Raw genomic sequence first — 15393 nt, forward strand, 5'->3', positions numbered from 1 at the left:
AGCTGAATAGACTCAGACCGAATGCCAAATTATGTAACTTAAAAAAAAAAAAGTATACACATCAAAATACTTAAGGAAATGATGGTCCATTTAAACATAGAAGTCACCTTGGGTAACTGTATATATATACCTACCCCTCATCATTCTGCCTTTGCTGAAAACCTGCTGGGAACTCTTCTGCGAGAATTGTTTTCAGAGCCACTTTATGAATTATATGATTGGTCTTTTTACTTTATAAGTCATATTGTGTTTCACCAAAAAGTTCACAGTGTAAAAAAGCCAAACCAAGCACAGAAAACATATGAGAATATATTTCAGGCTCTCAAGACAAGGCCTCAGAAGTTTAAATGACTAGTGACATCAATTGACTAAGATCACCCCTCGAGAATATGGACATGGACTGAAAAGGGTTAATGCTCACCAACACAGAGATTCTGGAATTTGAAATTTAAAACACACATTTTAGGCACAGAACAAATTACCGGGGCACAAAGAGGTAACTTCCTCTATTTCACTTCTGCTTAAAACTCCAAACTGCCGCTGTAGGTGGGCTGCTGCCCAGACTGCATCCAAAACTGTTTAGCTGAGGACTCACCCACTCTTCCAGTCACTCGGGATCTTCAGCCTGCCCATACTCCAGCCCACATGCATTTGTACTCATCTTCTCCCGCTGATCCAGCCATACACCTTCTTCCTGAGTGTGGGCACTCTAGAGACTTTGTCTTAAAAAGTATCATTTCAAACAGCTAACAATTAAAGGAAACTCTTAAGAGGCAAAAGAAGTGAAAGAATTGGGAAAATGACAGCAATATCCTCTGAGTTTCAGGATAGCAGCTTATTCATAAGTATTTTTAAATGTCATCAGGCAAAACAAAATGCTGAGTTCCTATTTCTCAGAAATGCTTCCTCCTGGGACGCAAAAAGGAGAGTCCCAGCCAGGACTATAAGCCACTCTTTGCCCCAAGTATTCCAATACTGTTAGCTAGCCAAAGAGAAAGAGAATGAGTGCCATCAGGCAACTCCACTGATCTTCCTTTCTGTAGCAGGGAGGTCAATGGAGGACTAAAGATAATGAAAAGACTGGAAGGAAAGTAGACACACCAAAGGTACGGTGTCAAGTGATATATGAGATGTGTTCATAAACGAATGAGTTATTCCAGAGCCATACAAACAAATCAATCTCTTTACTGGAGAGGCACACCTCTCATCCTGTGTATTACTCAAATGTACTAACACATGAAAGATCACATCACCTTGTTTGTGGATACATTTAATATCCCTTACCCTTCCCACCTTTCAAAACATAATAGTATACAAAATATAAAATATCTTAAATATTTATAAAAATCGCAAGAAAAAAATAGAACGTATGAAAATATTTTTATCTGAGTTCTCCCTCATTGTTGAGAGGCAGCTTAATTTGCCTTGAGTTCATAACTGTTGAGTGGGTAGGAGTATGCCCTGCCTAATACTATTCTGTCCCGGAGAAGTTTAAATAAAACATAGTAGTTGCAGAAGAGGATGAGAGCCATGGAAAGTGTGTGGTTCCACTTCTCCGACCGCAGTAAGGAATAGAGCTGGTAGAAGACGACACTGCCCTCAATAAGGATGAGCAGATTTAACAGCCTTAATGGACGATGAAATAGGAACTGTAAGGAAGTTGAAAAGCAAAACGTTATTTCATAGAAAAGACTGTAGTTTTTCTCACATTTTTCTCCTAAGACAATTTCATATTTACAGGTTCCTATGTGCAATAACATGGATCTGCTTACTGAACATCAATCAGACTATTTCTTGCTGTAGAGACCCACACTTTTCCCTTTTTGCTCAAGGAATAATGAAATAAATTGTATTTCAATGCCCTGAGATAAGAAAAAGGATCATACCTAAAAGAACTGCCTCTAAACATTTTTCTTAAATTATATCTTAGATATATATTTTATTTGAGATAATCAGAAGTAGATTTATCTAAGACAGGGGCTAAAGGACTGAATGGAAAATATTTTAGACTTTGCAAGTCAAGAGGCAAAAATTGAAAATATGATATGGGTACTTAAAGCCATTCAAAATGAGCCATTTGAAAAAGTAAAAATCATTGTTAGTTTGTGGGCTGGTCTAAGACATAAACACAGTAGACAAGCCTGGGGGAAGGGAAAGTCTAACAAGCTGAAATACCAAAACAATAATTTCTTAATTTTCCCTTAAACCATTTATCCACCATCATCACTGACTCAAATCCTCTACACCATATATTTCTGCTGGGTTTTTTTCTGGATATTGAGAAGTAGGGTGCACAGACAGGACAATGAGGAGGGAAGGAAAAATTAGTCAGAATTAGAGTTTGGCTAAAAACAGGGCTGCTCACTGTTTTCATTCCACCAAATTCTTCACTTATCTAAGAAGCTAAATCCTGGTTTACTAATAAAAACACATTATGAATAGAAAGATAGAGATCATAGGTTGCAAACTGTGGCAATGGTAGTTTATCAGATCTAAATAAACTAATTTAGACTTCAAAGTTCAAATCTGAGAATAAAGCCAAATCATCATGACAGCCCTGAAAGGTGGCCAGGTTCTCTGGGTCCTTCTTTCAGAGGAAGAAAATGTTTAACCTGGGTTATAGTATATGATATCCAGTAATATCATATATAAAATTGGCTCAGAATTAATATTCCAAAAGGACTCAGGCAATGGGAGTTTCTGTGGCAATTACAACAATTAAAATTAAATGTGGCAGTGAGCTATGAACTGAACGAGTAGAAAAGTGAGGAAAGGTTTTAACTTCTAACAGCTATAGGTGGTTGGCCCATTTTAAATGAGTGTTCCCAAGCTTCAGTGTGTCTAAGAATCATTTCCAAATAGGTAAATGCTGCAAATTCCTGGAATCCTTCAGACATTCTGATTCAGAAGTATGGGTAGGGACCCTGAATTACTTTAAAGAGTGAGCTAGGTGATTTATATGCAAGTGGCCCAAGGACCACTTTGAGAAGCACTGATTTACCTGTTTGGTCATGCAAAATCAGTAATAAATTAATTTCCCTAATCCTTATTCTTTGGATTTCACCTGATTCTTCAGCTATCCAACACACTAGCAAGGAAAATACTTATTTTTCAAGCAGAAGACTCCAGTAGAATATCTGGTTATTGCAGATTTCTTGAGGGGACTGCAAGGGCCAACAGAAGTCATTAACGGCCTATGGAATAGAGCTGACTAAATTAAATATTCTGTGTAGAAACCAAATGCTTATGTGGTTGTGACTTAATAAGTCCACTCCTCCCTAGTTTCCTCATTCAAGGGCCTTTCACCTGCCCCACGCTCCCCCCAGCCTCCAGCCGCCCCACCCCCACCCCACCACATTATATTTACAAGCATCCAGCCCTGATGTAAAGTTCCCAGTATTTAATTGAAAGACCCTTAACAGCAAACACCGGCAGAACCAGAAAGCCCATGTACCCTCACAAGGAACTGGGAGGGAGGGAGAATGAGATTCAAGTATCTCAAAAAAAGATCTCCAATTCTTTTTTAGACTATAATCTCCATTCAAAGGCAATGCACTGCACTATGAACAGTCCCCTGCATGCACCTTCTTTTCCCCACTGGCACTGATCAGCTAGCCTTTCCCGTACAAATAAATACTTCTGCCTCCTCAGAATTTCCAGAAAACTGAAAGATCAACAGAACATAATCCAAGGGATAAATTCAAATGGGACAGAAGCTGAGTTTAACAGATGTCTACTGCTTCTTCCTTTTAACTTGTAAGCCTTTTTCCATTTAATCCAGGAAAAGGTAAAAGGCCAGAGATCATGGCATTTGTCTTACTTTCAAAAGGGAAATCAAGGTACTTTAAGGAGGTGATACACGTGACAAATAAAAAAAAAAAAAAAAAACCAAACAAAAAATAAACCCAAATCCAACAAAAACAAACAAAACCATTACATTATTACTATATTAAATATCACTTAAGGATATATAAACACAATATAATAAGGATACCACTAAACCAAACTATTACAAATAAAAATTATAAGATGAAAAAGGGAAGTCTTAAAAAACTGCCTACTTGTTTCAGGTAATACTAGAGGCAACAAATCCCAGTATGACTTTAAGCTGTTGAAGCTGGGACAATGGTATGTGATCCTCAAACTGCCTTTCAGAATACATTTCCATCCAAAGACAAGGGCCGTTATTATAGCAGTAGTAATAATTACCATGTATTAATCTCCTAGATGTGCCACACACTGTGTTAGGTGCTTACACACATAGTGGCCTCCTACCACTTACCACTAAGTTTATGTTTGAAAAGAAATAAGTGGTACTTGCATAAAAGCGGGCATGGGATACGTCTGAAGGCACTGCCACGTTGTAAGGCCCCATGGCTCTATATAAGCATCTGCTGTGTCGCACCAGCACCCCTTGAGGCCATATTGTATTTTCTGACCAACTAAGGGAGAAAGAAATGCAATGTTAGCATATTGGCAATTACAAATAAGACAGTGTCTGGCAAGGGCAATTACATTTCTATGGAACGGATTAAGTATTCAAGGCTTCATCTGCCTGAATTCTGAAAATACATTGCATAGTCAAACTGGAAAGCATCAGAAAGGATTTGTTATTATAACTTCATTCCTATGTAGCAGAGAGGGTGCAAAGTGATACAGTTAACTCAGTGTCAAAGGACTATTGAAGCTTAGGAGAATGAGCAGAAATTAATGTGTAAGGCATCTATGACCCAGAAAATTGAGTGTAAGCAGGTGGACTGTCATCTCAATCCCACGTGAGCAACATCTATTGATGGAAATGCTAGAGAGAACAAGAAGAGAAAGTGGATTGTAGTGAGAGTAGTGGAGAAATGAACAAATCAGCATGACATTTACTGAAGAATTACATCCGAAAACGCTATAGAAAATCAGTCTATTTGTCACATATTTAAATGCCTCATATATGTGTAAAGCTATTCAAAACACAGAGACATACAAGGTACTGACACACAGACTTTACTTTTTACCGCTTTCTTGGTTTATTTTTATAGAAGTTTCTTTAGGAAAAAGAAGTTATGGAAGAAGCTTCATTGTTTCCAGCACCAATGCAATGGAGTTGGTGTGGGGATGGGGATCTTCAGGTTAAGCTTTTAAAAAAATCTAAGTTAATTCATCTCTTCCTGATTTTGGAAAGGTTAGTTTCCTAGGGTAAGAACTGGGACAACATTTTAGATATGTTAAAAAAGAAAAAAAGAAAAAAGTCTAGCACCCTGAAGCTTTCCGAGTTCAGAAAATGTTCCGTCAGCCTTGCTCACACTTACCAGCGTTAAAGTGATGAAACACCTCATGGCCATGTGCCATCAGGAGCCTGAAGATGTACAGTACTAGTACTGTGGATTGTATTTTCAATTTTTATTGAAATTTGTCCTTTGCCCACAGTCGGGTTTCTTTTCAGCCTGGCCCAATCTCTTTCAGTTCCTGGGCTTGAAGGCCTGTGCTAATCTGTATCAGACATCAAGGCAGATAATTGAAGGGAGGACTCTGAGGGGGAGAGGGGAAGGGAAAGTCCCCTCAATCTGTCCCACTTCATTAGGAAAGAATTTCTAAGTGATGAAATTTGTGAAATGTTCCAATTATAAAAGGGAGGAAGATGAAGATGGTCCAGGTCTGAGAGGAAGGTATGGTGGAGGGCTCAGAAGCGAGAGAACACAAGGGTTCTGAAGTTAACCATTCTGGATCAAAGGGACCATGCAGAGAAATGACTGATAAGGGGACAAAATGAGAGGAATACTCAGAACTCAATTAGGGACAGTTTTCATTTAAATATGGGAAAATCAGGGAAACATTCATTAGCAAGTTTAGGAAAAAAAATTAAAAATGCAAGCAAGGAAAATGACTAGAACAAATTAGCATTTATTAGAAAGAAAAGATGAGAGAAGCAAATTCTAGCTGCCTGAGTGTGAGATGATGAGCCAACCACTCTTTAGCTGTGGCAATGAGGAGAAGATGACTCTTACAGTCTTCCAAAGAGAATTAAAAATATATCATGACCCTGTGAATTTGGGCAAAGGGTTAAGACTGAAAGAAAACTCCAATATTACAGCTTGGGAAACAAATTACACACTCCAGGGTGACTGGGCAGCTGAAAGGTAGGAGGCATTTAAGGAGGAACTGGGGATGGTGGTGGGAATGAGTTAATGTCCCCTGTGTTCAGTTTAGAGTGATGACAAGCATCCATGTAGACAAAAAACTAAAAATTAAATGTTCAAAGCCAAGAACAAGAATGACATACAAAGCAAATAAACATGATCGGCAGCATGTAGAAGGTGGTATATGGTTTCACCCTCAGGCTACTCACATGTGCTGTGGAGCATTGCTGTAGGACCCATGTTCAAGCTTCTGCCACTTGCCCAGGTGAGCAGCTGATTTATGGAGCAAATCACAGTATTTGGATGGCAGCAGTTGTGTGGTGAGCATGACAAAAGCATTGATCCACACCATAATGAGGTGCTCACAAGACCAGCGCATGTCATAGTACTGGGTACTCTGGAAGAGATCAGAAGAGGAAGAAATGATCCATGCATTGTTAAGCAAGAAGGTAGGGATGGGTGCGTGTACATACGCCCTGCAGACAAATGCCACACTGAGTCACACATGCACTGGTTGTCCTGCTGTCCGTGCAGAAAGTTCAAGAGCAGAGTCCTCCAAAATCCTTCAACCTGACTTTCTGGCTGTATGAATTAGGGTTGGGAGGGAGAGGCAATTATATTTTAAGTGCTTCCTTTCTAGAAGAGGTGAGTGCCCTCTGTAAATGACCACTCCGGCTGCAGATGTGCTTCTCAGTGGGTGAAGAAAGGGCACTAAAATGTCCCAAAAGATTTTGGGCCCGAGCGACATCCAGACCATTTTTCTTTTCTACTGAAGTAAATGGAAATTTAGATAAAGGTTAGGCTAAATTCAAGGAAACTCCTGATTAACCATGTTAAGATCAACTATAATAGGCTGGATTGTATTAAAACCTTAATCCTCTTAAGCTACTACATACTGATTCTATTATAAACACAAATTTTATTTTCCCCAGAAACTGGAAAAAAAAAAGAAAACTTTAAAAAAGAAAGAAAAAAAAGAGGGGACCACCACGGGTGCATCACATATATGGAAATACCTATCCGCCAACCAGGAGCGGTATTAGTGCACTCCAGATGCAGCCGAACTCCACCATCCAGGCTGCCAAAGGGGAGACAGAGAAAAGGGGGATTAAATAAGAAATACCCAGTTTATGTCATTCACACACAAATCCAGGAAGCACATAAAAGGAACCACTTACCTTCACAAAACACAGGGGGAGAAATGCAACATAGTAGGCACTGAAGAGGGAGTTGAAGAGAACTTCCTTGATTCTGTGGTTGAAATCCGCTTTCAGACATTCAACTTCATTTCGAATGAGGTCTGGAGATAGGGGGCAGCTGTGCGTGGGGATGGGCGTGGCATTATTAAACTGTTCTTTTAGAGACTCCAGCAATAAGGAGAGAAAGTCTTTGGATTTGGTCAAACCACCCACAGTTGAGGCACTTTCTTCTACCGCCTGGTGCTGAACCATATAGTTACAGTCTGTGAGAAGAAGATGGGCTCTACTATCTTGGTGGAAACAGCAGAGAGGAACATAAACACCAAACCTGTAGAAAACGGTAAATATGAAAATGAGACCACAGATGCCACCTCAGATCAAATCTGATAACTATGTTAGTAAAATAGTCGTGATTCACAAGAATGAACATAATAGAACAGGGACTCTGCTGACGGTAAATTCATTATTGGGGAAGGTCTTTAATTTCTTCCCACAAAGGCAACATACACTCATTGTAGAATAAGAGAAGACTACAAAAACTCACAATGACAAAACAGACAACACCAAAAAATGATCGTTTTTATAATTTTTACAACTTGGCGCACAGACTTCATACTTTTTTCTTTTATATGTTTAGCCTCATACAGTATAAACTGTTTTGTAACTTTGAGTGTGTGTTTATGTATGGGAGCTATTTTGAGCTTTTTTTCATGTCATTACATATTTTTCCTATAACAACTTTTAAAGATACTATAGTATTCTCACACATGTGTACCATAATTTACCCACTTCTCTCTTGTTGGAGACTTAGGCGGTTTCTTACTTCGCATTATCATAAATATGAATGTATGGATAAGCACCTTCCTACTCGATCTTTGTGTGCGTCTGGTAACTTTCAAATGGTGTGCCCTTCACTGCCAATTTCCTCTTCAGTGAGAGGCTCCCCTGCCTCCCCACTTCATCACCCACCCCAATCCTACAGGCATTCCTAGTTCCCCCTGCCTGGTTATTTTTCTTCACAGATCTTACCACTCCCTATATTTACATATTTTTCAGGTTTTTTACTTGGGTGGGTTTTTTTGTTTTTTGGGGGGTTTTGTTTTGTTTTTGGTCTATCTTCCCCTCACTACAATGTAAGTTCCATGTACCAGTGATTTGGGTCTGCTTAATTCACTGCTATATCCTTGATGTCTAGAATAGTGGCTGAAACATACTAGGCACTCATAAATATGTAATGGATTAATGAAAAAAATTCCAGAAGTACAATAAATAAATTTCTACAAGTAGAATAACTTGGTTAAAGGACTAAATATTTTTGAGACTTTTCATAACTTCTTATAGTTATTTCAACCTTGGTTCCTTAAAACTTTTTAAAATACTTTCCCCAGTCCTCATTAAGTAATGTCCACGTTGTCATCAAGCCTTACATCGGAAACCGGGGATGTACTGTATGGTGACTAACATAATATAATAAAAAATCATTAAAAAAAAAAAGTAATGTCCACGTTGTGACTTACATATTGTAAATAAAATGGTCATTTCACTGGCATAAATTCAGATATGAAAAATAGTAAATACGAATACATGGTATTTAGTTACATATTTTATAAAAATATTAACAAATCCACCTATTCACAGTTTTCTCTAGAGGGAGAAAGAATAAGCTTGTTACAAAGGAAGAGGATGGTTAGCAGCTCTACGATCCACCAGGAATGTGCCCTAGAGTAGTAGTGTGGGAAGGAGTAAATGAAGAAGCAACAGGAAGAAACCACACGTGCAAAACTGTGAAGGCCAGAGAATCCTGTCGATATTGCTGAAACACAATCTGCACATGCAGAGGTGAGACAAGAGGCTCGGGTCTGTGGCAGATTGCAACGATGGCCCCATTTCTTAACCCTTCCTGTAGTCTTACAGCACAGTCCTCATTCCATGTGTGAAGTGACCCTGCCCTATCCCCATGATGGGCTCAACACTGTGACCTGTTCTGGCCCATGGAATGTCAGCAAACATGATGTGATCAGAAGCTTGAAATGCGCTTGCACGCTGGGGCTTGCTTTCATGCCATTCGATCAATTTCATGTGTCCATGCCTAGCCTGCCAGAGCACGAGACATGTAGAGCAGAGCTGAGTTGTCCTAGCTACTTAATCTGATAGCTAATCATTCCCCCAAGTGTGACTGAACCCAGCTAAGATTAGGAGAGCTTCTTGACTTCCAGCGGACTCCAATGCATGCACAATAAATACATATTGTGGAATGCTACCACATAGCATTTGTTACAGCATTACATGGCAAATGGATAACTGATACAGGGTAGAATGAGAGAAACTAGAAAGGTAGCATCAAAGGCTTAGACTTTGGAGGGCTCGGTAAGGTAAAAGGCATAAAGGAATGATTCATTAAAGAATTTTAAAAAGGGTTAGTGACATAATTCAACTTTCATTCTGAAAATCATTACACCTCGAATAAAAAATGGAAAGGAGGAGGGCAAGAATGGATTACCAGAAGAGCAGATGGAAGTTTTAGAATGTAACAGCAGAGGTTACGGAGCGCAGTGTATAGATTCAAGGTAAATGTAAGAGCTACAACATTAGTCATTAGAGTAACCTACCCTAAACTGAGAAGCTGAGAATAAAAAAAAAAAAAAAGCAGTAAAGAGTCCCTTTTTTAACCTATGAATAAACAAGAAAATAATGTAGTTATTGCTATTGTCTAGTATGTTAAACTTCTTATACTTATTTTTTAAATTTAAGTTAGATAAAAGATAATACAACTTTTAAAAAGTGAAGAAGGCAAATATATTTAAACATAAAATTTGTTTAAATTACATGCTTATTCCATTGTTTTACAGGGGTGTGGAGAGCCTTCAAAAATAAGTAAGTTTCTTTATATTCCTCAATTGAAATGAAAAAGTTTGTTAGCCATTTTGACATGGTAATCCTTTTAAACCTGGCCAAAATATTCCTTGATTTATCCATATTTCGCCTTTCCAATCAAATAGTTAAACCTAACTGATTCAGCCAGCTGTTGTTGAGAAATAGAATGAAATCATTTGAAGTTGAAGCAGCTGAAATATTAATCTAGAAATACAGAAACAACTGATATAAAATATGAATCACGAAAAATGTTTAAATATAGAGTTCATTTTGTGGGGAAAGGGGTAATACTAATGAACTGAGTTGATGATTGCCTTAAATAATTAAACAGTATAATGAGAAAAATAAATAAGTAAACAGTAGAATTAGACCTACCACAGGACAACTAATAGAAAGACTCTTCCTGCCATCCCTGACCACATAATCTCGATGATGCCTTCATTTTATGCTATGTAACTACCCATTTAAATCCATGCTTACGCTTCAGCTTCATAAATGGTTGTATAAACCAATGATTCTCAAACTTGAGCAAGCATCAGAATCAGCTGGAGGGCCTGTTAAAAGACAAATTGCTGGGTCCTACCTTCTAGAGTTTCTGTTTCAGTAGATTTGCAGTGGATTCTGAGAATTTCTATTTCTAAAAAATTTCCAGGTAACGCTGATGCTGATGCTGTTCTGGGAACCACACTTTGAGAACTACTGATTACAGAGTAATGGTGCAGACTAAAACTCTGGAATCAAAAAGACCTGAGTCTTTCCAGTTTTCTGACCACAGGAAAGGGTTTTAGTCTCTTAATCTGTCTTTACCTATGGCAAAACCTGCTAATTGTCTGCCAAGAGCCACTGTTCTCCTGTTCTTCCACTGCAACAGAATTTTTAGTTGAGATACAGCTGTTCTACTAAAGACAAATTTCGAACCTCCCTTATAACCTATCCTGCTAGGGAGGGTGGAGCAAATAAGATAGCAGGAGCCTGGGTCCCAACACCATGGAAGCTAGGGGCCACAGCTACCTAAGATGATTCACACACATACTGTACAGAAGAGAGAAATAAACTTCTAACTTTTTAAAACCACTAGTACTTTGGAACTGTTATGTAAGACTAAATACACAGCCTCCTGGATTATGGTGATAATTTCATGAGGTGATGTTTATAAACATCTAGCCCAGCACCTAGCACAGAACCGCAATAAATGGTACCTATCTACTAACATCCAATGAAGTATTAGCCCAAGGTATACAAGTTAAACTATAACGAATGGTTTAAAAGCCAATATGTATAATAAGACACAACTATACACTCATCACAATGGCTAAAATTTAAAAAACAGAAAACATCAAATGCCGACAGAAATGTGGAGCAACCAGAATGCTTACAGAATTCCTGGGAGGATGAAATGACACAACTTCCTCGGGAAAAGGTCTGGTAGATTCTTATAAAACTAAACATACTCCTTCTACCTTATGGCTTAGCAAGGCCTCTCCTAGATATTTCTTTGAAGAGAATGAAAACATTTCTTCACAAAAAGACTTGTATTAGAATGTGCCTAACAGTTTTATTTCTAGTAATAGCCCCAAACTGGAAACAACCCAGGTATTCAACAGGAGAATAAACAAACTGTAGTATATTCATACAATGAAACATTACGGACATACGTATCCACATGGAGGATTCTCAAAAACAACATGCTGAATGAGAGAAGCTTAACACAAGAGTGTATATACCTTATAATTCCATTTATATGAAATTCTAGAACTGGTAAACTAATCTATGGTGGAAAAAAATCAGAACAGTGATTACCTCTGGGAAGTGGAGGGTGGGATATGATTGGAAAGAGGCATGAAGGAACTTCTGGAATAACAGTCATGTTCCACACTGGGGTATAGGTTTGACTTACAGGTATATGCATTTATCAAGACTCAGCAAATGCAGACCAGATTTGTGAATTTTATTTTATATAAGAATTTTACCTCAAAATTGTATACAAATATCAAACTCTAGTTATTGATATGCATATACTGACATATTTTGGAGGAAGTGAACTGAGATCTGCAATTTAACTTTGACATGTACCAAAGAAAGATGGACTGATGGATGGACAGAGGAATAGTTCGACAGTTATGTGCTGTGCAATTACAGTAAAATATTAATGAACAGAATCTAGGTGGATAACAGGAGTTTGTAGGAAAATTCTTTCAACCTCATGTTTAAAATTTCCACAATAAAATGCTGGTCAAAAAAAAAGTACTTAAGTCCATAGGGCTTGAGTATGGCGTATTTCTGTTACATGAACCCAAAGATCAAAGTAATCTGACCAAAAGACTAAGAACTGGTAAGCCAGTTCATTCAACCAACATTACCCTCCATTTGTGCCCGTATAGGCAGTACTCAGGTGCTTTATTTGATGATAGAGCCAATTAAAATATTCTCCATTGGTAGAACAGCCATACCTCTGCAGTTTCTTGGGACAGTCCTGGTTTACCCCTATTGTCCCAATTGTATCCTAGCGTAGAAAATAAATTACATGGTTACCCTACCCACTGATTTTTCCAATTTTCTGAGCTTTTGGCTTATATTTGAAGAATTTCATCTTCCTCACTTTTATACTATTGTTTGCCTGACCCAAATAATTTCTTTAAAAACTTACTGATAAAATGGTAAAACTGGAGTACTCACGGGTAGCCAAGGAAAAGGAGGTTGAGGACTGAATGGCTTCGGAAGAGATTGACGAGGGTCCAACAAAGTACCCATCCACATAAAGTGAGTAGCACCAAGCGAGCTGATATCAGAACCATGTAGTGAATCATAGATGCTGCACCCGCCTTAGTGGCCTGAAAGTTTGGGAGCACCAAAAGGAAAATTTTATGAATGGCCTATTCACAAGCAATGTGACTGAAGGAATTAGATTTAGTAGAAATCTGCCCCCCTCAAAAAAAAGGGAATGGTGGGGAAGAAAAAAAACTGCCCCACCCCACCTTATCTTCCTCATTTTTAAGATTCAGACTTTTCCAGGCAGTTTGTTGGTTCCTCCTTGTATTCCCACAGTGTCTCATACAGACCTCCCTTAAGTTCTTAGGACACTGTCTAATTTGTTTACACTGGGGCTTCTCAAAGTATGTTCCATGAACTACATTCATCAGAATTACTTGGGCTGCTTACTGAACGTGAAAATTCCTACTGCCTTTCCTTACCAGATATGGGGAACAAAACTGTAAGTCAAGTAACCTCTATTTTAATAATCCACCAGGTGATTTTTATGTAAAGATATTGAACCATTAATTTATCTGACTTCAGACTAAACTGTAATAGCCTCAATAGTAGCAACAATGTTTCCATTTTCCTTGGAATCCTTTCCCCCAATCTATTTGCTGAATTAATGTTTAATGAATTCCTGAAGCTTCAAAAAATAATCAGATCTTCTCTGACAAATCCCTATATAAATAAAATCTCTTTTGACTTTTGCAAGCATGGAAATAATGGACAATCACTTCCACTTCTTTATATCACAGCTATTCAAATATTTTTCCTTAATCCCACATTTTAAAGACAGATTAAATAATAATAAGAGAGCATACTTGTCTAAACACGAAGACCTGCAATGTTATTTTCTTTCAGAATGAACTAGGAAAAGAATGAGCAAAATGCAGGGGAAAATGGCAGATTCCTACAACCTCAAAACAGCAGTGTCAGAAAGTAGAAAGGGGAAAAAAATTATGTAGGGTCAATAGCAATGGCAGGGGATAAGGAGCTTTTCAGGTCCTTCATCTATCCATTTCTTAATACCCAATAAACTACATGGGCATATATAATATACATGCAATATATAATACATATATAGATACTTATAAATGCAAAGAAGCAGCTGAATTAATACCATAAGCCTCAAACTGTGGAGAAGGTTCAAACTGTTCTCAGCAACAGCAGGGCAAATAATTATGTATCACTCCCCTGATACATACCTCATGCCAATGTAAGGACGGCATTTAAGTGGCTGGAATTACTCCATTGCCTCCAGTTTTGTTTGTTTGTTTGTTTGTTTTTTTCTTAAAGATTTTATGTATTTATTTGACACAGAGAGAGAGAGAGAGAGCACAAGCAGGGGGAGCGGCAGGCTGAGGGGGAGGGTGAAGCAGGCTCCCCACTGAGCAGGGAGCCCGAGACGGGGCTCGATCCCAGGACCCCAAGATCACGGTCCCAGGAACACGGGATCACAGCCCGAGCCAAAGGCAGACAGTTAACTGACTGAGCCATCCAGGTGTCCCCATTGCCTCCATTTTCAAAATAAAAAGGCTGCCCAGTGTCACCAGAGTAGCAGAGCCTGGATGTATTTATCATTTTTGTCTTATTCCAGAGCCCAAGCTCTTACCCACTATGCTATGTACAGCAGATACTGTATCAGGTACTAGGGATACAGTAGTAACCAAGACAAATAAGAATTCTGTCTTTATGAGGCTGCCCAAATAAGAAAGACAAATATTAAACTTACATTTACACAAATAATGATTTTTACAATTGTGGTTAAGTGCTACAGGAAAAGAGTAGGCTGTAAGGGAAAGCAAATAATGACAGACCCCAACCTAGAGAAGCCTTTCTGAGGAAGGGATATTTTCGCTGGGATTAAAGAATAAGCAAAAATGATCCAGGTAAGGAGTAGAAAAATATTCGTAATATTATGTTAATTGAGAAGTACAGTATATATGCAAATAAAAATTTATATACCAAATATACCAAAAGATGGCCCTTTCAATAATGAGGCTGTAATTTAAAATATCTTTCTGCTTTGTATTTTAGTGTTTTCTGATTTTTTTTCCCCAATAAAATGTACTACCTTCCTTTTTAGAAAAACAGTTTTTTAAAAAGGGAGTTGCCTCAGGTTGGTAGAATAGCTGAAAAACTTTTTGGTCTTGTCGAGCAAGTCAAGAAGCAGAATTGGCCTGGAGGTGAATAAACAGTTTTATCTAGTTGGAGATATTCCTCCCGGAATAGTATTTAGCATTCTGAATTAATTACCTCCAGCCTCTCCTTAAAAATGATTGGTCTTTCTCAGGGTAGGAATCCTTTCTGTGATATATAAGCCAAAAAAAAAAAAAAAAAAAGCAAACATTTTAATGGAAGAAAGGAAAGATGATTTATGATGGGTCTAACCATCTAATTTAGCTTTGTGGGGGAAGAAAATCACTACACAACGCTTA

At 38.1% G+C, this 15393-nt stretch overlaps 1 protein-coding gene across 3 annotated transcripts in view; it reads right to left on the reverse strand.

The window, feature by feature from the left end:
- Nucleotides 1-296: 296 nt before the first annotated feature.
- The window catches only part of TMEM39A (transmembrane protein 39A), a 29369-nt gene continuing 14272 nt past the window's right edge, over nucleotides 297-15393 (reverse strand). For all 3 annotated transcript variants that reach the window (XM_008708212.2, XM_008708213.2, XM_008708211.2), the window contains 5 exons: nucleotides 12878-13032; nucleotides 7307-7655; nucleotides 6338-6525; nucleotides 4322-4442; nucleotides 297-1649 (listed from right to left, as the gene is read on the reverse strand). In XM_008708212.2, coding sequence (XP_008706434.1) covers nucleotides 1416-1649; nucleotides 4322-4442; nucleotides 6338-6525; nucleotides 7307-7655; nucleotides 12878-13032 — 1047 coding nt within the window. In that variant the 3' untranslated portion in view covers nucleotides 297-1415. The remainder of the gene's footprint in view (nucleotides 1650-4321; nucleotides 4443-6337; nucleotides 6526-7306; nucleotides 7656-12877; nucleotides 13033-15393) is intronic.

This window comes from Ursus maritimus, unplaced genomic scaffold (assembly GCF_017311325.1).
Source record: "Ursus maritimus isolate PB19 unplaced genomic scaffold, ASM1731132v1 scaffold_4, whole genome shotgun sequence".
Lineage (NCBI taxonomy): Eukaryota > Metazoa > Chordata > Mammalia > Carnivora > Ursidae > Ursus > Ursus maritimus.